This window comes from Phalangium opilio, unplaced genomic scaffold (assembly GCF_054372755.1).
Source record: "Phalangium opilio isolate 3A_F unplaced genomic scaffold, DU_Popi_V2 ptg000094l_1, whole genome shotgun sequence".
NCBI classification, from domain to species: Eukaryota; Metazoa; Arthropoda; class Arachnida; order Opiliones; family Phalangiidae; genus Phalangium; species Phalangium opilio.
The window spans coordinates 6,229,735-6,252,271 of record NW_028324199.1 but is presented as its reverse complement, the minus strand read 5'-3'; the positions used below and the strand labels follow the sequence as shown (position 1 = coordinate 6,252,271).

At 37.1% G+C, this 22,537-nt stretch overlaps 1 protein-coding gene and 1 long non-coding RNA gene across 2 annotated transcripts; both read right to left on the bottom strand.

Moving 5' to 3' along the window:
- Positions 1-16,045: 16,045 nt before the first annotated feature.
- Positions 16,046-16,597, bottom strand: LOC149639984 (mitochondrial nicotinamide adenine dinucleotide transporter SLC25A51-like). The gene is made up of 2 exons (XM_089850842.1): positions 16,242-16,597; positions 16,046-16,172 (listed from the first exon to the last, which is right to left on the bottom strand). The coding sequence occupies exons 1-2, from the start codon at positions 16,595-16,597 to the stop codon at positions 16,046-16,048; spliced, it is 483 nt and encodes a 160-aa protein (XP_089706968.1).
- A 680-nt stretch (positions 16,598-17,277) lies between these two features.
- LOC149639983 (uncharacterized) lies at positions 17,278-19,294 on the bottom strand. Its single transcript, XR_016372317.1, has 3 exons — positions 19,207-19,294; positions 19,067-19,143; positions 17,278-17,574 (listed from the first exon to the last, which is right to left on the bottom strand). It is a non-coding gene; the product is annotated as an uncharacterized LOC149639983 (long non-coding RNA).
- Positions 19,295-22,537: the final 3,243 nt, after the last annotated feature.

The window sequence follows — 22,537 nt, the reverse complement described above, 5'->3', positions numbered from 1 at the left end:
GGGGGAGGGCAACTATAGACTAATGGCACCCCATATTATTTCCCCATAGAGATTAATACAGTCGAAGACAGAGGGCTGCCATTACTCTATAAGAACTTCAAGGACTCGCGACGGAAGTATAGCTATGGAATTTTTAAGACCTATTGAATTTACCAAAAACATTCATTTTTGGTAATGGGATCGAAAAATTTCCAAAATATTGCGTAAAGAAAAATTTGGAAATGCCAAAAATAAGGAAAAGGAGAATATAGGCGAGAAATAGCGAAAATTACATTAGCGATATTTTAGTTTCTAAAACAAGTTTTAAACTTTTGGGAAGTATTTAAAAGTAAATCAATATTTTAGGGAAAAAATGGCACCAATTGGTTTTTAAGTAACTAGGCCTAATCGCAAACAGAAATTTTGGAAAAGTTGGTAAATTAGCTGATAAGTAACCAAACCAAACCCTACCTAATAATATTTGAAAACCGGGATTTTAATTGAGAAAAAAATTAGGAATAGGGCGCATTATATTTGAGTAGTAAATGAAGTAATCATCGAAACTTTGGAAAAGGCGGATTTTAGTTGATAAGTATTTCTGAAAAGGTTGCATTCTATTTGGGTTGTAAATGAAGTAATCATCAAGTTTTTGGAACAGGCTTCAAATAATTTGGGAAGCAAATGAACGCAAAGGCAAAATTATGGAAAATTACGCGAATTTTTGGAAAATAAATGGTAAAATTTGTAAAAGGCGTCATATTTTACAGCAATATTTTGGAAAAGGCGTCAAATTTTACAGCAATGTTTTGGAAAGGCATCATATTTTACAGCAATATTTTGGAAAAGGCGTTATATTTTACAGCAATATTTTGGAAAAGACGTCATATTTTACAGCAATATTTTGGAAAAGGCGTCAAATTTTACAGGAATATTTTGGAAAAGGCATCATATTTTACAGCAATATTTTGGAAAAGGCATCATATTTTACAGCAATATTTTGGAAAAGGCATCATATTTTGCAGCAATATTTTGGAAAAGGCGTTATATTTTACAACAATATTTTGGAAAAGGCGTCAAATTTTACAGCAATATTTTGGAAAAGGTGTCAAATTATACAGCAATATTTTGGAAAAGAGGTCATATTTTACAGCAATATTTTGGAAAAGACGTCATATTTTACAGCAATATTTTGGAAAAGGCGTCATATTTTACAGCAATATTTTGGAAAAGGCATCATATTTTACAGCAATATTTTGGAAAAGGCGTCATATTTTACAGCAATATTTTGGAAAAGGCGTCATATTTTACAGCAATATTTTGAAAAGGCGACAAACTTTACAGCAATATTTTGGAAAAGGCGTTATATTTTACAACAATATTTTGGAAAAGGCGTCAAATTTTACAGCAATATTTTGGAAAAGGTGTCAAATTATACAGCAATATTTTGGAAAAGACGTCATATTTTGGAAAAAGCGTCATATTTTACAGCAATATTTTGGAAAAGGCGTTATATTTTACAGCAATATTTTGAAAAGGCGTCAAACTTTACAGCAATATTTTGGAAAAGGCGTCATATTTTACAGCAATATTTTGGAAAAGGCGTAAAATTTTACACCAATATTTTGGAAAAGACGTCAAATTTTACAGCAAAATTTTGGAAAAGGCGTCAAATTTTACAGCAATATCATAAAAAAACTCTCCATGATGAGAAACGAAGTGTGGCCTCCTCCAAGTGGTGTTTCTCGGGTAATACATTACGGCATAGTCATAAATATATTTGGAATTTCTAATTGTATTTAGTTCTTCTCTGGTAATTTAAAACCCTTTACAAAAATATCGCTGTTTGTGTTAGATATTTCAAAAAGAATAAGACGCATTTTTGCAAAATTTTGCTGTAAAATATGGCGCCTTTTCCTAAATATTGCTGTAAAATATGACTCCTTTTCCAAAATTTTGCTGTAAAGTAGAACTCCTTTTCCAAAATATTGCTGTAAAGTAGAACTCCTTTTCCAAAATATTGCTGTAAAATATGACGCCTTTTTCAAAATATTGCTGTAAAATATGACGCCTTTTGCAAAATTTTGCTGTAAAATATGACGCCTTTTCCAAAATATTATTGATGTAAAATATGACGCCTTTTCCAAAATATTGCTGTGAAATATGACTCCTTTTCCAAAATATTGCTGTGAAATATGACTCCTTTTCCAAAATATTGCTGTGAAATATGACTCCTTTTCCAAAATATTTCTGTGAAATATGACTCCTTTTCCAAAATATTGCTGTGAAATATGACTCCTTTTCCAAAATATTGCTGTGAAATATGACTCCTTTTCCAAAATATTGCTGTGAAATATGACTCCTTTTCCAAAATATTGCTGTGCAATATGACTCCTTTTCGAAATATTACCATTTATTTCCAAATAGTTCGCGTAATTTTCCATAATTTTGCCTTTACGTTCATTTGCTTCCCAAATCATTTGAAGCCTATTCCAAAACTTTGATGCTTACTTCATTTACAACTCAAATAGAATTAGACCTATTCCTAATTTTTTTCTCAATTAAAATCCACCTTTTCAATAATTATTAGCATAAATCTCATAATTTTTGTAGATTTTGCTCTTCTTAGTAAGATCTAGAATACGCTATAACACTATTTTCGTCGCGAGTCCATTTGGTAAGATCGAGCTCGGCTGCAGACGACGGAGTTAGGCACTACCTCCTATATAAGAATCAAGGCCCGAGTATGCTCCCTCGTCAGATGGGGATTTGAACTTGTATATAATTGTGCGGTTTCCCCGTGAGGTGGAGTTCGTTTCAGGATTTCTTATTTCAAATCACGGCCGTTCGCATTAGCACAATGACTTTGACTATTTGGCCAACATTGGTTAATTAGAACTATTTTATGTTTAATATTAATAGACTTAATTCAATACCAGTTTCATACTTTTAATTTATAATTATAGGCAAGCTTAAAAAACAGGTGTTATTAAGTTGAAAAATAACTTTATTAAAACTCAGTGCATCAGTTTTAATTTTAAACTTTTAATAAAAACAATATCTATTAAAATTCAAAATTATCTTATCAAATTTTTACTTTTAAATCTCATTTAAATGAGTGAACTTAAACATCAACTCATCTCGTTTAAATAATTATATTCAGGGAACCATTTTGAACCTAAATTAAAAATACAGTTAAGAAAAAATTGAAAATTTATTTCTACATATCCTATTATGAAAATAGACCAAGGGTTAAATGCAACCTTCAAATTTTAAAAATTATTTTTAAGTCAATATTTAATACAAGCAAATCGATAATCAAATATTTAGTACTTCTTTAGTATTTTGAAAGAAAAAGTTAGGGAGGTTTCTTATATTATTTCTGCCTTAACGCATAATTCACAAATGTGACGAACAAAAAGGTCTCGAGCAGTCCCTCCCAATCCGCCAAGACAACCATGAGAGCCTCTCGTCTGCTACAGACGTCACAAACACGTGATAGCTGTGACGTCAAAGTCTGGAAACGAGCGCCGCGCTGCGCCTAAATCCCGCGAATTAAAATGCCGCATTTCGAAGATAAAAAAATTCCCATACTCGGTTCTTGATTCTTATATAGGAGGTAGTGAGTTAGGTTTTTCTCGACTTCTCGGGCCTCGGGGGTTACGGTAAGTACATGCAATTTTAAAATTTTCCAAAAATTGTTGGACCAACTTGCGGCGGGTTTAGAATTTTTTCACTATTTTTCCCGAACTCCCCGTGGTCTAATTAGTCAGTACCCGCTGTTAGTTGAGTTTGTTAGATAAAGTGCAATCCTACCCAGACAGCGTTATATTACCAGGGACCAAGAGCATACAATGTTCTACGTAAAATGTTTTTTTTGCCTGCTCCCAGAACAATAAGGAGATTGCTTGAAAGTGTTCCGGCTTAACCTGGTATCCAACCCGGACTTTTGCATCTGCTAAAAGCTAAATCGCAAGTTATGTCAGAAGAAAAAGACTGTGCGTCTTAAGATTCGATGAAATAGCATTAAAGGAGGGATTACAGTATGACGCCAATAAAGATGTCATTGATGGAATTGTTGATTTGGGTTATAAGCGCACTGTTCATCAAGCCAACCATGCTTCAGTCTTTATGCTTGCGGGCTTGGAAACAGCCGTTTGCCTATTGTTTCGTTAAAGACAACATGAAAAAAGATTTCCTTCAAGATAAGCTATTGGAGGTTATAGAAACAGTTCTGAGCGTTCGTTTTCAAATGAAATTAGTTGTCAGCGACCAAGGAACAAGCAATGCATCAGTATGCAAGAGGTTAAATATAACCGAGGAAACTCCCTGCATCATAATTCAAGAAAAGAAAATATTGTTTATACACGACATATCTCATTTACTGAAATCCATACGAAATAGATTGAAAGAGAATGATTTTAAAGTAGGAACAGATTCTGTTTCATGGCAACATGTCAAAATTTTTCACTTCACCGATTCTAAGTCAGCATGGAGAACTTGTAACCGTTTTTCTGCACTCCATTCTTTTGTTTCCCTCTAGACGGTTAGCATAAAGAATCAGTCTATGGTAGGTTGGTTTGATTGAAGGACGCAAGGATTCAAATGTTAAATGACTCCTTTTATTTAAGCAATACCAAAAAATATAAACTTCGCGACTTTGGTCCAGGAGTTTGACTTCTGCTGGCACCCAGAGTTTACGGATCCTAGGTGTTATTCGCTCGTACTGGGCCGCGGTTTGTTCCGCTTCCAAACGGCGTGTCTCTTTTTCGTCACTGTCTCTGCCTTTTATTTATTGGCGTCGTCAAGTGGTTTCTTCATCGCTACTTAGGAAAATGATAATACACTTTCATGGAGAGAATTTGGAAATATTAAACGTTGCTAAATTGAACAAACATAATTCATAAATTTATTATTAATTATAACAAGAAGAGATTTAATTTTTTCATAGTAATAACGTATATAAAGGATTGACTTAATATTAAAATCTTAACATTCCATGTTTTAAGCGTGACAAACTGCCCCAAAACATATCAATTCTACAAATTTTCAGAAAATGAAAGCAAAATATGCTTCCCAAGTTTTTAGCCAATCTGTTAGTATGGGAATGTATTTTCACATGCTTCAAGGAAAACTCAAAGAGGAATATGTAGGAACTGCAAATTTCATCCGGAGAATGGACACACTCTTTGACATCTGTAATTCAAATAACTTAACTGACACAAAGTGGAGTAGGGAAACCTCTGAAGAAAGACTGTGAAGCTTTGAGTAAACTAAAAGAAATGGAGGACTGGATAAAGTAAATGAAGGTTGATTGTAAAAGACAACCACCTTGTATTAAAGGATGGAACATTGCCATCTAATGGTTACGCCAACTGTCAAACGATCTATTTATAAACTATAACATCAAGTTTCTGTTGACAGCAAACCTAAATCAAGATGTTCTTGAAAACACCTTTTCCAAAATTTGTTCCCTGAGCGCCAACAACGATAATCCCACATACCAACAGTTTCGAGCAAACTACAGGCATCATCACTCTTTGCTTTATCCCAAAGAGATAACTGTAGTGGTAAATCTTTTAATGCCAGCCATTTACTAAAACTCCTTACTCAAACCATGGTTCAAATGACGAATAAAACACCAGAAGAAGAGGATGTTTCACTTTGCAATTCAATTCCTGATGTAATACATCTTGACCGAGTTCATTTTGATGAAACTTAAAAATTCAAACCTACGTGCCTGGAAATGTTGCAAAACGTCTTCTGGAGAATCACATTGCAGTGTTTGTGAAACTGCATTGGTTAAACCAGATAAAAAGGTGACAGTCAATGATAAATTCTCATTATAATGAAATCATACTTCACCAACTCAGAATCTGAGTGCGGAGGAATAAAATGTCCAACCGATCAATTTGCCGAAGCCATAGTTCGGATTAATATTATGTTTCAACAGATTCATTCTAATATCTTACACGAAAGGAATTAGAAAGCGAAGATTATGTGGCTACTTCAAAGACAAGCCAGCAAATCTCTCTACCAGCAATTTGTCCAAAAACGCAATAAGCCATGGAAGATTTGTTTACCCGGTTCATAATTAACCGCACTATTGTTGTTTACAATGAAGAGACTGAGTTTTTGAAATCTGAGACATGAAAAAGCCGAAAGTTAGCTAAAGTTTAACATCAGTAATGTTGTAATAATTTTATTCGTTCGTTTATCCAGAGTTATTTACAATAAAAAAAACTTACGAAAATAAAAAAGCCCGGTTTATTGCACGTTATTGCGCAATAATATTTTTTGAACTTTAGTTACTTTACTCTCCGTCTGGCGGCGCGACCGTATCCCTTTTTGGCGTGCCTTTTAGTTGGCCTTTTCTATAGAGCCCATAGCTCGTATTCTTCCTCCATGGCTGGAGTGTAATTCAATCCACTTAATTTACTCCCTGTGGTGTACTTTAGCTGGGAGAATAACGACTCGATTGCACTACCATTGATATCGAATTGGTGCAATAAAATGTTCAGGATAGCGGGATAAGAAGTCTTCACTAAATATGTGAAACCCAAAAATGAAAATCCTTAAAATATCCCATGTTTGCCAGGAAAGGAATGAAGTTTGATAGGGGTCTTTTAGGTTTATTTCTGGGTCATTATTTTTAACTTCTCGAGGCCATTCAACAAAATAAGCATATCCTTTCTTAATTGACTCAATGGCTTTATTTTTATAGTTTGTATTTTTTCATGGGACAGTATTCCCATTTCAAATATTTTATTGCACGCACTTAAATATTTGTAGCATTCCCTAGCTCCTCCTCGACGCTGTGGCAGGTCAGTTTCTTTGCTGTTACCGAAAGCGTAGAGGCTCAAGTACTGCCTCTTGTTGCATATTTTGCTCGGTTTTGCGTTTAACCTTGTCCACTGATCTCTTACAATATAACTGCCATGCATATTGGGAACCGATCGAAGTAAAACTTGTAACCGATTTGCTTAATAAGCCGTGGTTAGCAGGTCAAGAAATAATTCAGACCAAATTAGTTGTTATAAATTTAATCTCTTTATTTGTAAATTCAGGTTCTGTTAGGTTAGTATTGCATATGAAGTAATAAATAATCTTAAGGGGTTGGTTAAAGTGTAGAAAATTGATGATTATGGCCAATTTACATGAGAGTGGAACTAAATATGGGAAGCGCCAGTAGGGATGTCCGTACTAATAATAATAAACACTTACTGAGATGTTGAGAGCCATGTGAACAAGTGTGTTTTGTGCCCTAACTACAACGGTACGCGACTTGAGTACTATAATAAGCGCGGGAATTCACTATTAAAACTGAAACCGTTAGAGGGTCGGAATGTCGACCTTCGATCTCTCCGATGACAGGTGTTAGCCACTCGGGCTACTGACTAGCTTCTTACTTAAAATTACTCGAACTGCATGATTGACGGACTGTGCTTGTCCTTAGGCTGGTCAGGCTATATATATATATATATATATATATATATATATACTGTTACCTTATCTCTAGTTCCGCCTATCTAAACAAAGGGGCGCTCACGTAGTGCGCTATGGCACCCTCTAGATAGAGGCTCCATTTTATTAGAATGGATATAGGCCTAAGGTTAAGTTTATATGATTTGGAGCCTGAATAGGTAAGTCTATAAGTGTTATGATCTTGTTGTGAAGGCCCAAATGTAGTTGTCCGCTACAATCTGCAGCGACCGAAATTAATTCTTCAGGACGTGGTTCAAACTGTTTCCCTAACTCCTTCTTCTTTTTTGTAGTCTGATTGGCTTGCTTCTGTTGGGATTCTTTTAGATCGTCTTCCCCAGTTCCAATCACTAGTGCAGGTAGTAGGCTCGTAGCCAAAAACGGTTGTATAGTCCTCAAGGGCGAATAACATTGCCGCAATATGATTACAGCGGCCCATAGCCGACGCTTTACATTCACAATTTGCATCCTTCACGAGCAATCATTAATAATCCATGATAGGTAACATCAGGGTGATATGACGACATAATCTTGGCTTTCAAGCAGTAAAATGTACCATTGACATTATTTTGCAAGTCACCGACGTGACCAGAAGGAAAATAGATTATTCCTTTCTTTAGGGGCTTCGAGGTATGACCTTCAGTTTCATTGTCAGAGTCTGAGACGTTGTTTTCTTTATTTTTGTTTCCAAAATCAGAAATGATTGTTGCACTCTCCACTAAATATTCATATATTTTGCCATAGTCATAATTCTTCGCTATCAAATATCCAGGAAACTTTTTCCACCCAACGTGTTACAGAAATATGTATTAAAACTTTGCGACATCTTAAACTGTAGGCTCTTAAGTTGAATGGGGAACTGCAGAGGTCGTTGCGTTTGGACTTGTGAAATCCTACTCCTACACGCATTTGTCTTATCAATCAGCCCCTTCCCTTTATCTATACTGGAATTAATCGTACATCTGCTTTGTTGGAGTACTTTCTTACATCTGAATAAAAACTAGGTAGTGAGAAAGCCAAGGCTTAATCAAAGCATATTTATTATATCTTCCTTTCAATTAGATCCTCTTTCTTTCCTTTCGAGCTAAGACCGCGACATTGCAGCCACCGTTTTAACTGAATGACACTGTTTTTTTCTATTTCATCATGCATAAATATTGCGCCAGGAACTTCGTTTTCATTTATTTGTACAACAGCGAAAGGCAACGTAGACGCCATGTTTAACTTACAAAAAAGTTCGCCGCAATAAAAAAATGGTGCGCCGCTAAAATTTTCGCCTGAGTGTTCCGCCGGCGCAATTTCGATCGCCGCCGCTTTTAGCTAGCAGGGCTGCCAAAAAATATAGTCCTCAAAAGATGGCCGCTTAAGTACCGCGCCGTTAGCAGAGGTCGAGCTTCGCCGCTGGCTATCGTCTAAGACTATAGCATTCGAATTAGAGAAGGATTGTGGAGTAAACAAGTTGGGAAAACCTAAATATTACCTCTCCGAGTGGAGATGACTATCACTACCCCTTTATTTCTAATATCTAATGCGAAGACCAGTCGCATTAATTTCGCTCCGTGTTTTAGCCTAAACATTAAGCCTCGGGCCTCGGCTAAATGAAGTTGTTAGTGTCTTAATAATGAACGTTATATTTCTTGTGAAACCATGAGCATATCAAACCACCCGGGTGGTTTGATATGCTTATGATGAAGCACATAGGGACCCCTAACTAGGCAATGCTGGAACTACTCACAAATTTTATACATTGAATCAAATAGCGTAAAAAACTCTTTAGGCATTCCAAGTGTATTTTGCTTTATTTTCGTTCAGTTACCAACATTATTAAGCAAATATATCCATTTTTTCTTCTTCATCATTATTTAAGGTTTTTTTTCTGGTTTAAAGTTTTCTGTGGTTCGGTTTGACTAGATCGAGCAACCTTATTTTGACGAATTTGACGAGACACATCTTGAAGTGTTTGAGCAATCCCATTTTGACTAATTTGGCGGCACGGATCTTGGCTAATTTGACTAGGTGAATCTTGACTAATTTGACTAGGTGGATCATGACTAATTTGACTAGGTGCATCCTGACTAATTTGACTAGGTGCATCCTGACTAATTTGACTAGGTGCATCCTGACTAATTTGACTAGGTGCATCCTGACTAATTTGACTAGATGCATCCTGACTAATTTGACTAGGTGCATCCTGACTAATTTGACTAGGTGCATCCTGACTAATTTGACTAGGTGCATCCTGACTATTTTGAGCAACCACGTCTTGACTAGATTGAGCAGGAGCATCTTAACTAGATTGAACAGGAACATCCTGATTTGGCGTCAAACGTGGAAAAGCGGGAGCATTGGGTTTTCCAGACTTGGAATGCGCAATATAACTGAAATTCTTAATAAATAAATTACAGTTTTAAGTTCTAATGAGCCATTCCGAATCAAAACACACTGTTAAAGGATTCGATTCCTGTGTATACAATGTTTTTAGACTAGGAGGAATCATACCATTTACACAAGGAGGCGTGGCTTTTGACTCCACGACCGAGTCAGGGCACCTTGTGTAAATGGTATGAATGCTCCTATTCTAAAAACATTGTGTATAAGTAGAACTGAAAGTAATATATTATTTCAATCCCAGAGTTGGTTCCCTCCTGAACTAAACTTGATAGTAGTAGATATAATACCTGCTTTTCAATTGTGTCTAAGGTCGCAAGGTAAAAATCTAAGTCCTCGTCGTCAACGAAAATTTCTTCCACGTCAGTAGCTTTTTTTCGCAGAAGTGATGGGCAGAGGCCGAGAAAAACTGTTGACGCGGTTGTACGGAGTTACTCTTAGCTTGGATTTGTTTTTAGAACAATCAGCTTCAAAGTGCCCTAAATTCCCGAAACCGAAACATTTTGATCGTTTAGAGAATGTTCTAGTTGGAATTGGTGGAATTGGTTCGTCATCTGGTTCACCGTACTTCGTCTTACTCTTACAAAAACTTTCTTAAGAAACCTTAAGAAAAAACTTGAGAGTTCAAAGGGGTCTTTGGGAGTTTGAACGTAGGGAAAATATTTCTTAAGAACTCTTTAGAAATTTATAGGGAAACCTTGGGAGAATGTTTTGATGGGGTTATTGGGAAAATATTTCTTAAAGGAATGGTTCACCCATAAACGTTTTTTGCTGTAATCCCTTTAATTACACCCAAAACCAAGATTTCGAGAGTTGAAAAAATTTTACATTAAGTATATTTTATATTAAATCAGAAAAACTAATTGCATTGAGGACCTTATCGCGCCTGTATGGTGCTTTACCGCAAAGCCAGAGAGAGTGCGATACGTCACTCTCATTTATTAATTCAGTCCTCCATCTTATTGGCCGAGGTATCTATAGGACAAGCTTCTACTAAAAAGTTAACTCTACTATTACGCGGTTGAGCGCTAGACCGGCGACAAGGTACGTTGGCAGCGCCCGTAGAGATACTATGTTAGAGCCGTAGTCAAGCCCGTAGATCGCCGTAACCAAGGCCTAGCGAATCGTGGCATATCGTAGGGTACTTACAGTGATCGGGAACAGTATAAAAACTAACCGCACACCTAGAGTTAACACTGACAGTCTTTTATAATACAACTTGGCATTTTGGCAATTAATTTTGATTCAAATTGATCAACGAAACGACTAACGACGAGAGCTAAACATACTTGAAGACGAAATTGTCAGATACAAAAAAAAGCCGACCGAAATTCTTCTGCTTGGAGTGCTAAAATCTCATTGGCTAAACGCTATTTAAACCAGCCAGTCATCTGGCAGGTCTGGAAAAACACGACAGTGAAGTTTAGAGATAGGGGTTAAGGGTTTTGTCCATATAAAATTTTATTTTAATTATAAAATGAAAACTATTGCTAATAATTTAATTTCAGTAGTACCACTATCTTTTTAAAAGTACTATTGACGCTAAGAGACCAAAAAAGTTTATGGGTGAGCCATTCCTTTAAGATTGAGTGTCAAATTCACCTTCCGGAAAACTTCCAAAATTTGCCTTAGGTGGTCAAATCAGTTTTCGATGGTGGCGGAAGGTACCAACACATCATCCATGTAGGCTAATGTAATCGTAAATCTTAGCGGTCCCAAGACAGCGTTCATCATGCGCTGGAACACGGCAGGGGCGTTACATAAGCCGAATGGCATCGTGGTAAATTGATAGTGGCCATTTGGCGTTATGAAGGCCGTCTTTTCTTGTGAAGAGACATCCATTGGAACTTGGTAGTATCCTGACGCGAGATCAAGGCTCGTGAAGAACTTGTTTCCTCTCAATCGTTGTAACTGGTCATCGATTAGAGGCATAGGAAATACTTCCTTCTTGGTGATCCTAGTCAACCCTCTGTAGTCGATGCAGATACGCTCCTCTCCATTCTTCTTTTTGACAATGAGGATTGGACTTGCGTATGGTGAAATAGAGTCGACTATAATCCCCGATGCTTTAAGCTCAGAAATCTTCTCTCGCACCCTAGCTCGTTCGGCATGCGACAGCCTGTACGCCCAGTAGGTGATCGGTTTTGTTGACTCCAATTCAATCTTCATGGATGCTGCGGGTGTCCGTCCCAGTTCCTTCAAACCTTCGGCAAAGCAGTCTCGAAACTCGTTATACAGGTTGACCAGTTGGCTCTTCTTTTGCTGCGTTACTTATGGTCCTACGTTAACCCGACTAGGATCTATTGGGCTATAGAGTGGCTCCACCGTGAAGATATCCGTGTTTGTCCACTCGCTTTCTTGTTCTTCGTAACATACTTCGGCTTTCCCAACTGTCTTATCAGCTTCAATGACCAGCTTCTTCATCGACACGTTTGCAATTGGTATCCGAGTTGTGCAGCCTTTGGTAACGGACACCACACTTCTCGGGATGCAGTGTTCTTGCCCAACTTTGAACCTAAATTTGAACCGTAGCGTCGGCCTCGTCAACTTTTAGCTGAGCCTTAAATACCCCAACAGGTACAGTTGAACCCGCTCCATAGCCTCTGATAAGGCTTCCAGGTGGCGGATCTTCGTACTTAAATTTCAGCTTTTCAGCTTCGCTTCTCCGGATTGCGACGCATTTGCTACCCTGATCCACATACGCTCTTATTTTCTCGTCATTGATCGTAGCATTCTTGATATATTTTTCGTTCGTGGGTTGCATTGAACGGGTAACGCTGGTATCATCCAGATGAAGGTTTTCCTTGTTTGTGATTGATCTTGCTCGGCAATCTTGGGCTTCTTAACCTGGCCGTTGACAATTACCACAACGTGGTTTTCTCTGCGGCTCCGGACAGCTCTTTCCTACGTGCCCGTACTTGGAGCAGTTAAAACATAATATCTCACCCTTAACATTAAACCATGGCTTGCGGTGTTTCTTCTTCGAACTGGTATCATGAAATTGCTTGCCCCGATCCACTTGATGCGGCAAAACCCTCCGTTGTTGTCTCTCATCCTTCCCCGGGTCCCGTACTGTATGGTTCCTTTGCGTTTTATTCGTCACCTTTAGCCTCTCCTCCAATTATTTGAGATATTTCAACAGCTCCTGGGGGTTACTGTACTCCCTCGTGCTCAAGGCTATTATTAGGGGCTTGTCATTTAGTCCCGTGATGAGATATTCCACCATTGCGTCCTCGGTCAATCCACACCTCCGAGCTTTCGAGACCATGTCGTGATAGTAGCTTTCTATGGATTCGCCAGCCTTCCTTTTCCGTTGCTCCATCTCGCGGTACAGTCGCTTAGAGCCCTTAGGAGCCGGAAACCATTGTCTCAGGAGATCCTTCCACTCTTGCCAGTTGTAATTGATTGTCAACTGACCCTCGTACCAGACTTTGGCTGACCCTTCTAACTTCGGTAAGGCATGGAACACGATTACCCTATCCGACCATCCATAGGCAGCTGCTACGTCATCAACCTTCTGGATCCATGTTTTGATGGTCTGATGTGTCGAGTTCTCTGGATCAAAGGCAGGTATTAACTTGCTGTCCTCTCCCCAATGGCGTTGGTCGCTTGGAACAGACTGTGTAGGTCCAGTTTGGGCCGGTTGTGCGTTGACCGTCATATCCCTTGTTACTGCGACAGCTTGCTGCACTGCCGCCGAGATAGCCGACTTCGTTAAACGCTCGAAGTCAGATATGGACACCGATCCTTCCCGGCCACGTTCATCGTCCCTATCGCTGTCCCCCTGGTCGATGACCTCCCTGTCTCCAGGTCGATATATAGGGTTATTTGCAAACCCCAACAGGTAGTTACTGTGAGCTAATTCCTTTCTACGTGACTCGTCCTGCGATAAAAGGTATTTACTCGCATCTTCTCTAAGGTCATCGTTAACTGGATCAGTTTCACATCCATTGCTCGTGTGGGTGAAATATTGGTCTTCGTGGTGCGTCTGCCTTGAGAACCAGTTCTGACTCTAGTTTCGTAATACTTAAGACAGATGCCTGCTTCGTGCAGCTTTGAAATCATATCGCTCCTTCATTGGATATTTGATTCCGGTTTCATTAAATTAACGTTTTCAACTTGTAACCCTCCTCATAGCTACCCGCTTTCCGTTGAGTGTGCTAGATGAAACGTTGGTCTTTCGTTGAATTCGATGACTTCGGATAGTGTACGTTGAAGTTAAGCGCGGCCGTCCATGTAATTCCAATTGTTGCGTTGGCGGCAGAAACACGTGATCGTTGTGAGTTTCGTAGTAACGTTATTGGCTTATCCCACTTCTGAAGTATTAGCGCTACCCGATCTATAATTCGAGCCCGTAGGGTTGAGTGAAATATCCGAGACGTGGGTTAAAACAAACTGGTATAATTTAATAAAAATAGGTTCACAACTTTAGGTACTACTCCGCGCTGTTAATCATACAAGAACTCCCTCTCTTACTCCTGCTTCCAGCATTTATTGCTATGGTTAACATCACGTGACCTTATCTTATCTTTTCGTTATTTTTTATAGCGGTGCCAATAAAATGATATTAGAATATAAAGTAGGCTGTGGCGCTAGGCGCGATATTTAAACAAGAATAAAACTATATAACAACACTCTTTAACAATCAAACGGAACCAAAACATCTTCTGAGGAGACAATTTCGGAATTTACATACAATGAAACCAACACAAAGATGGGACCACCATTTTGGTATTCTCCGTCGCGCCCAGAAGAAAGATGTACATCAACAGTAATAAAATAATAAAAATTCAACTAAAATACATATCTCACAAATTGTATTTATATATTATCGTTATTACCATTCAATATATAAATTTTAGCTTAGAACACTGCCAGTTTCACTTTATAAACTTTTTCTTTTTGGCTTAAGTATTATGACTACAGATATCACAATTTTCAACAATTTCACAGTTAATAGTCGTACCAAAATAAAGTTTTGGTCATACACACTAAATTTTCTAAAGTTGAATTTATATAAATTTAACGACTTTTAAAATTTTTGCCACATTCGCGAAGGTTTGCAGTTTGACGACAAGTCATTACGGTAATGAACTAATCAAATTAGGTCAGGTTAAATTAATCATATACGTTTTCTCTTAGTAGTATGAATGGAGGATAACTATATGACACAAATATAAACTACCAATCTATAGCTTTAATATTGTAACAGTTTCAATTTCATATTTTGAATTATTTTATTTCCAAGTAATTTAGAATAGTAGACCATTTTAAATATTCTCAATCTTCATTATTATTCAATCATTTACTCTCTTTTGACTCCACCAGTGAGTCAGGCCTCATTGTGTAACACATGAAGCCTGGCCTCCCTGTGTGAATGGTATGAATCCTCCTAGTCTGTTAACTATGTATAAAATTAACGGAAAGTTTTTGGCAAGTTAATTTCATTATTTTAATCTTGTTTTATCATAATTCATTAAAATATTGTTGTCTGGCCATTTCACTATCCCTTTAATAACTCCACCTAAGAACATGAACCCTTTTAGTTGAAATGTCTAATGATTGAATGTCGCAATGGAAATTTTAGGGTGCCCCTGAGTAGTTTTTATATTAACTTAGGAAATTCTACGACATTCTGGGCATAAGATCACAATCCTAAAATGGAATCCACTTACACATTTTTGAAACTTTGACAATCAACTATAAAATAGCTTGAGATGTCAAATTTAAACTTGATAAGACGAAAGTACATTGTTCTCAAAGTTTACTACTGAACTTTTCAGAAATTAATAACATTTTATAAAATATTTGTTTTAAAATGGTCTATTATAAATTTAAAGTACCACATTAAGATTATTCAAAACTAATAATTTTGGCTAGGTGCATCGAGTAAGGCTTTCTTAAATAGTTCATAAGAGGCGTTCGTAATACCCCATGAAAGCAAGGCTCTTGTATAATTTACATGCTCACCGTAAAACATTTTCTTTATACTCCTATCCCTCTCTATGTAAGTCAATTTGCACGCTTGTCGCAATGAAATGAATTCCGTTCCGCAGGACACTTCCATTTTGATTTTAATAACGTTGATAGGGTAAAATATTGGGCTAATGAAGGCCCCAATTAGCGCCCCACTAATAAAATGTTCAACTAAGTTAGTTAGCCACGTTTCTCTTTCAGGAAAGACATCTTTTATTGAGGATTATAAACCGAGGAGCATGACGTTGCTGGACCCATTTCGCATTAAAATTGGAGTCAACCCTCGATAGTATTCTTTAAAACCATAAACTCTAGGTTCCTGGAATGCGTGAAACGTGTTCTTGAATCGACTGTGATATTTTTGGTCTTGTAAAAGGGTTTAAACTCGTTCTAAAAGACTTTAGATGGCTTCTGCTGACCCTGCTAATAAAGCTGCCGCAGTTAATGACACCGGAGGTGGTATATTGGGAAAATGGTGTTTTAGAAACCGCCCATATTCATAATAAGTCCCACACATGACAGACATTGAAACAGGTTTTTGGATTAAGGCTGGTAGACACCCTCTGTAAAGGTTTTGTATACCTTCTTTACGTATCTGGTTAAAAGCGTATTGCATGTCTATGCCGTGTAACATTTGCCTGAACATTATTTTGTAGATAGGGAAAGTTACGGCAATGTTTATGAAGCCCGAGCCCCCGCCACAAAAGAATTCAGCAATTGCCTGTTCTCTTGTCTTCCTCGGACGGTCAAATTCATTGGCATATTTTTGCTCCATGGATGTCTACAATTTAGCAAGTAACCCGGAAACCCACTTTAAGGGTGAGCAGTGAAGTTGAAGTTAGTTTTGAAACTCTGTGATCAAGTGGGCTATGCTCAGGGTCAGAGTGGCTAACAGTGCGCCTATTTTTAAGCATAGCCTACTCGATCACGCGATCAACGACACAAGCTACTCAAGAGCAGCTGCCAGCTTGTGTCAGTAATTCCGACTTCCATTTGTGATTAAAGACATAAAAGTGTGTCTTGTAATGAAAACCAATCTATGGTTTAAGATAATTGAGGTCAAAGGCTCCCTCATAAAATGGCTATGGCTAAGTTCACTCAAATCAGTTTTACAGGAGTTCTTATTGTTATAAATATAAGCAAACTATTTAGTTTCAATATAATTTTATCTAAGTTACTTATAAATATCCAGAGCGAGTGAAGCGAGCACCACAAATTTGAGGCTGTAGTCAAATCTTAGACACATTTTCTGGTCACCCTGATGCTGTTACCCAGATTTTCAATTTTCCTCCATAATATATTTCCCTGACATTAAAAGGCCTGTTTAGACGACACCCTTTTTCTAGCTACTCTCACTGTGCTGACTTCACCAGCCTCTAGAAAACGCACTGTTCACATGGCAAAATTTTCTCATTGTTGATCTCGGGAACGCGAGAAAAACTTTACAATCCTGGTCAAATAAGGGTACCTTTCACATTTATAGAATCCGAATAGCCTACTCTTGACCTTAAATGAAGCCCTCCCTCTCCAAAATGGTTACTTGAGATGGGTACTTAAAACAGTACTTACAGGTTTAACAATGTTGAACAGATGACTTCGATTTGTCTTGTAGTTGATCCAAAGAAGCCACAAGTTGGTTGAGATGATACAAATTATTTGGACTGTTCCGTAGTCGATGTAATTCAATCGTTGATTTCATCCGCCATCCCTTATTTCAGGTTGATTTAGCTTTATTTTCAAAAATTTCCATCACTGTAAATAAATAAAATAATTTTAAGCTCAAAATATTATTTTAAATACAAAAATATTTCTAATTATCTTAAAATAACAATATAATTTTGCTAAATTTCTATTCAAAATTAGTTTACTAACTATTATTTACGCTATTTAATATTTAAAAGCTATTTTAATTGCGTAATGCATTGTTAGATTGGAAAAACTATTTTTATTCCAATTTTTTTTCTAAATATCCGAAAATAATTAGCTAATTTAGTTCTATTTTTATTTATAATCAGTTAATCAAAGTATTGTTAGAGAAAGTTTTGCCCAACTGTTTTGAACATTCCTTTTCACCCATCAGTCCATTCCTCTTAATTCTTCCTTTGTTACAATAACAACCCGAAATTGTTTTTTAAATTGAGTTAAAAATTTCCCATTTAAAACTAAGGGGGGTCACTGGACATTTCTACTAATAAATTTTCAGAAGCTCTGATAGCTTAACTATGATGAAGCGACACAATTTTTTGCACACTCCATAGTCCAGTGTCCTATAAATTTTCCAGTCAAAGTACAAAAGGGGGTCTTATTTGAATGTTTTCTTATTGCCGGCCCTGGCCATACACACACACTCCTTGTCTGCTAGAGTTTCTGGGTTCTATAACTTCCCATCCTTTAAGCTACGTTAAGAAGAAAGGTTGGAAAGTCAATAACCATGGATGATTTTAATTTGGATACAAATAGCGGAATGCATAAATAAAATAAGGTTCGATAAAAAAATGAAGCCCTTAAAGCTTAACGTTAAATGTTAAGTTGAATTTATATATATATATCAATTCTGGGACATAGTAGTCCAATTTTTTTTCTACTGTTGCTGCTGTGTAATTGACAACTGTTTCGACTACAGTGGTTGGCAAATTGGCGAATTTGTATTTTTTTCCCCGAATTTAACCCTGCTTGGTTGGGCAAAGTCATTCCCAATTTGCCCAACACTGGTTTCAAGAGACTAGATTCCTTTCCCGCGACATATTTATTAATGGTCCTAGAACAATAGTAGCAGCCATAGGGGTATGGGAGCAGCCGAGAGGAAGTTCGATATTTTTCTCAATATTGGTGGTGAAATGATGCTGATTGCTGAAACCGACACAATGTTAACGTCAAACCTACTGATCTTTCTTAAAGCACTCTATTTAGATATCCATTATTTTCTCCTTGGAAGGAACTTTGTTTAGTAGATTCTGTAGTTTACCTTTTTGCTAGTATTACTTTAGTTTAATTCAAATTACTACCAAAGCAAATTCTCATAAGGCTAACAGATAAGACATTCAATTTATGAATGCCTGTTTTGTTGTCAACTGAATATAAAATATACTAGTTTTTGACCCCAAAATATTGCTATATTTTCCAAATAGTTGCTCATTAGCTTGTTTGTTATCAACTTATCCAATATGTTGCTATAATAGTTTATACAACAAATCGTTTAATTTTTGCCTTTTAAGAATTAAAAATACACTTAGTCAAGGCTTACCAGAGTAAAGAATCAATTTCATTGTCAATCACTTCCATCCAAGTTCTATCAGCATTCAAATATTTCCTCAAAGACGACTGAAATACGGAATAATTTTAATTTGAAAAACAAAAAAAATAGATGTTAAAGATAATTATTACCTCCTTTAATCTTGTTACGGACGGTTATCGTATCGACGTCGGCAAAACTACTAAACCGTTAGGCCTAGTTTGAACTTTTATCTCGCTAATCTCGTGACCTGCGCGAAGCCGTGGTTTTATTTCACGTTGGCGCATGCGCCGGTTACATTTAACGAAAATAAATGTAAAAAGGGGGGAGGGGTAAAATATTTGGTGTTATAGGGACATCCCTGGGGTTGGGGGGAGATGGGGGGGAATTGATGACGTCACGTGATGGTGTTGGCGGGAAATTTGAATTTATTTTTAGTGTATTGGTATGACGTCACGGCTAATTTTTTTATGACGTCACTTGGATGATACCTGGAGGGATAGGCTTATGCTATTGTAGGCTTATGCTATTGTAGATCCTGAAAAGGATAGGCTTATGATAGGTTATTCTAGGCTTATTATAATTATGAATCAGAATTTTAGTCAAAAACCTTTAATGAACACAATCAATTCCAATTAATTCGCGAATGTACGCGTCGTTATTTAAGCAAATATAGAATAAATTATATAATTGTAGCTTACGCGTCAAGTTTTTGTCACGAACTAAGTTACAAAAATCTTCGAAAATGGTCGAAGGAACTATACACGCTGCTAGGAAATTTTTTACACGGTCGTAATCATTGTGCGACATAGTACCGCGACTTACATAATATTTTTGATATATATCATTCATGCGTTTTACAATAGCTTCGTACATGCATTTAATAACTTCGGCTTGATCGTTTAAAAGCTTGAAGTGAAATCTCATAAAACTAAATTTCTCGTTCAGTTTCCCTGCCTCGGCCTTTGTTAGAGTGAATACGCTACCATCGTCGAATACTATATTCCCCTCCATAACGGTTATTTTTATTTTCAAGTTCAAGTAACGATAATTACCCCAGTCGCCAGTTTCTATAGCTGAATATATCTCCGTCCACTCCTCCATAAATTCCTTCAAAACGTCTTCCGAGATTGCGAGAATAGTCCCATCCTTCTTTGTCAAAAGTAAGCTTGTCTCGAATCCATTGACCCCAAACACCGCCGAGCATTCAGCCCCAAGTCTAAAGCCGCATTTTCATAGAAGCTAGAAATTGCGTTCTCGCTTCCCGCTTGGCGAGTAGCGTGTTGCTGTAGCGGTTTCAAACTCTCGCGCTAGAAAAACACAGCGCGTTCTCGCAATTCATTTCTCGCTGACGCGTTTTCATTGAAGACTGTAAACTTGAAGTTTTTAACCTTTGCGCCCTCTACCGTCAAAAACTAAAAGTAGTTAATACTACAATTGATTTTAACACTCCTCTAAAGTTACAACGTTTCAAGGCAAAAACAACGACAACAGTAGGCCAACATGAAATTTATAGGTCTGATTATTTTGGTAAGCAACTTCCTCCCACAACGTTTCGTTGATCTCCCTATTTCTATAATCTTTCGATTTTCTGTCCATAAACCATCTCTAATTATTATGCAACTAATAATTGTCTCCTCAAATCTTTTTATTTATTTCTCTTTCGTGTTAAACCTTTTCTTTCAAAGGGATGATGAAGTGGAAAATCATGTGATTTTTATCTATTCCTCTCTTAATGATAAGACCAATCTGCATAGAGAAACATCCATGAAATAACACTGAATTATTTTAAAATTACAATTAGGCCTAGATTGAAATTTAATTTCAAATCGTAGCACGCTCCACATATCGCGCCACGATTTTCACACCGCGCGCAAATTTTATCAAATTTCGCGATAAATAACATTTGACATGGAGCGTGCCACGAGAATTTTGTTAATTAAAAGGCAGGGCGTTACGCAATTGGTACAAAGTACTTATTTAAAATTATAAATGATATTTTAAACTTATTTGAATTTTTAAATCATTCGGTGTTATTTATTTGATGTTTCACTATGCTGATAGGTCTTATAATTAGTAGAATAATCGATAAAAAATTCACTTGATTTTCGATTTCACCCTCCATTTACTCGCCATCATGCCGACATAGAACTCTTGCTTCCAAATGCAGAAGAAACCACGTAATGAAACACCACTTTGTTTATGTCCTTATGATTCGTTAAAAATGCATCACGTGGAAGCAACATCTCGCTTCTCGCTAAGCGGGACGCTAGAAATATCTGTCTCAGACAGATCGGAGCTAGCGTCACTTTCTCGCTCTAGTTTGTCATTTTCTGGCTTCTAGTATATGCTTCCAGCGTAAATGAAAATACCAAAGCTAGAAGCGAGATTGAGTTCTAGCGACATTTTCTCGCTCTCGCGTGTTTTTTTCACGCTTCTAGCTTCTATGAAAATGCGGCTTTACACGGGCGTTCACGCGGTAATCTAAAACACGACCTCCTACTTTGGTGGACATTCTTACGGCAGCTCTTTACGTCTTCAAAGGTGGCAACTGAATGATCTTTATTGCGAGATTTTCTGGAGTGCGTGGTTGATAATTAGCCTGAGGGTATATTGACTGGTGCTTTTCTTTTTTATTGTCCTTTATTTTCCAGGTGGTTGAGGACCTTAAAAGGGGGCGTGGCTAAACCAGTTGTATTGTTGTCAATGGAATCTGAGTGATTTATGACGCACCACCAACGTGTTAAGACATTCCATCGGCTTTCTATTTATACGTAATATTTATACGTAACATCGTTCAGACGGATCTATGGCCATAAAAAGGGACAGAACTTGAACAAAAGAATTTATCCCCATCCGTTTTTATTTTTACTATAAAGACGTGTTTTAATGGTTAAACCAGTTGTATTGTTATGAATGGAATCTATTTTCGGATTTATTGCTTTGTTAGTTGGTGACTCTTCCTACCACGAAACATTTAATTGTTTCCAGGTGTTTGCCCCTAAGGCATTATCCTGACAAGTCTCAACATGCTATGTCTTTGTTGCGTTACCCGAAATTAAAGTAATATTTTTAAAATACCAAAATGTAAATTCAACTAGGAATACAGTTACGAGGATGAAAGTAACGGCCACTATTTTCCCTGGCTTTGAAAGAGCTTCGCGAATTAACGTCTGCTTAGTAACAGCATCCATTACAATCTAACCTTTCACCCCCTTATTTGGGATATAAATAGCGTCTGATTTGGTCCGGACCTCATTTGATTGTTAGACACCGCCAGGATAAGATGAATCGAGAAATTACACGTCTAGAAACGTTTGGTGCATTTGCGAGTACGTTTGTAAAACCGTCAGAACTAGCCCGTCATGGGTTTTACTATTTAAATTCGGGGACGGACGCTGTTAAATGCCATTTTTGTGACTTAACGCTACGAGGATGGGAACCTAACGACAATGTTTTCGAAGAGCATCAGAAATTCAAGGC

Coding starts and splice junctions, on each gene's coding strand:
- LOC149639984 (XM_089850842.1), bottom strand. CDS start 16,597: ATGGAGCAAAAATATGCCAATGAATTTGACCGTCCGAGGAAGACAAGA. Junction 16,173..16,241: donor GCGGCAGCTTTATTAGCAGG/GTCAGCAGAAGC, acceptor AAAATATCACAG/TCGATTCAAGAACACGTTTC.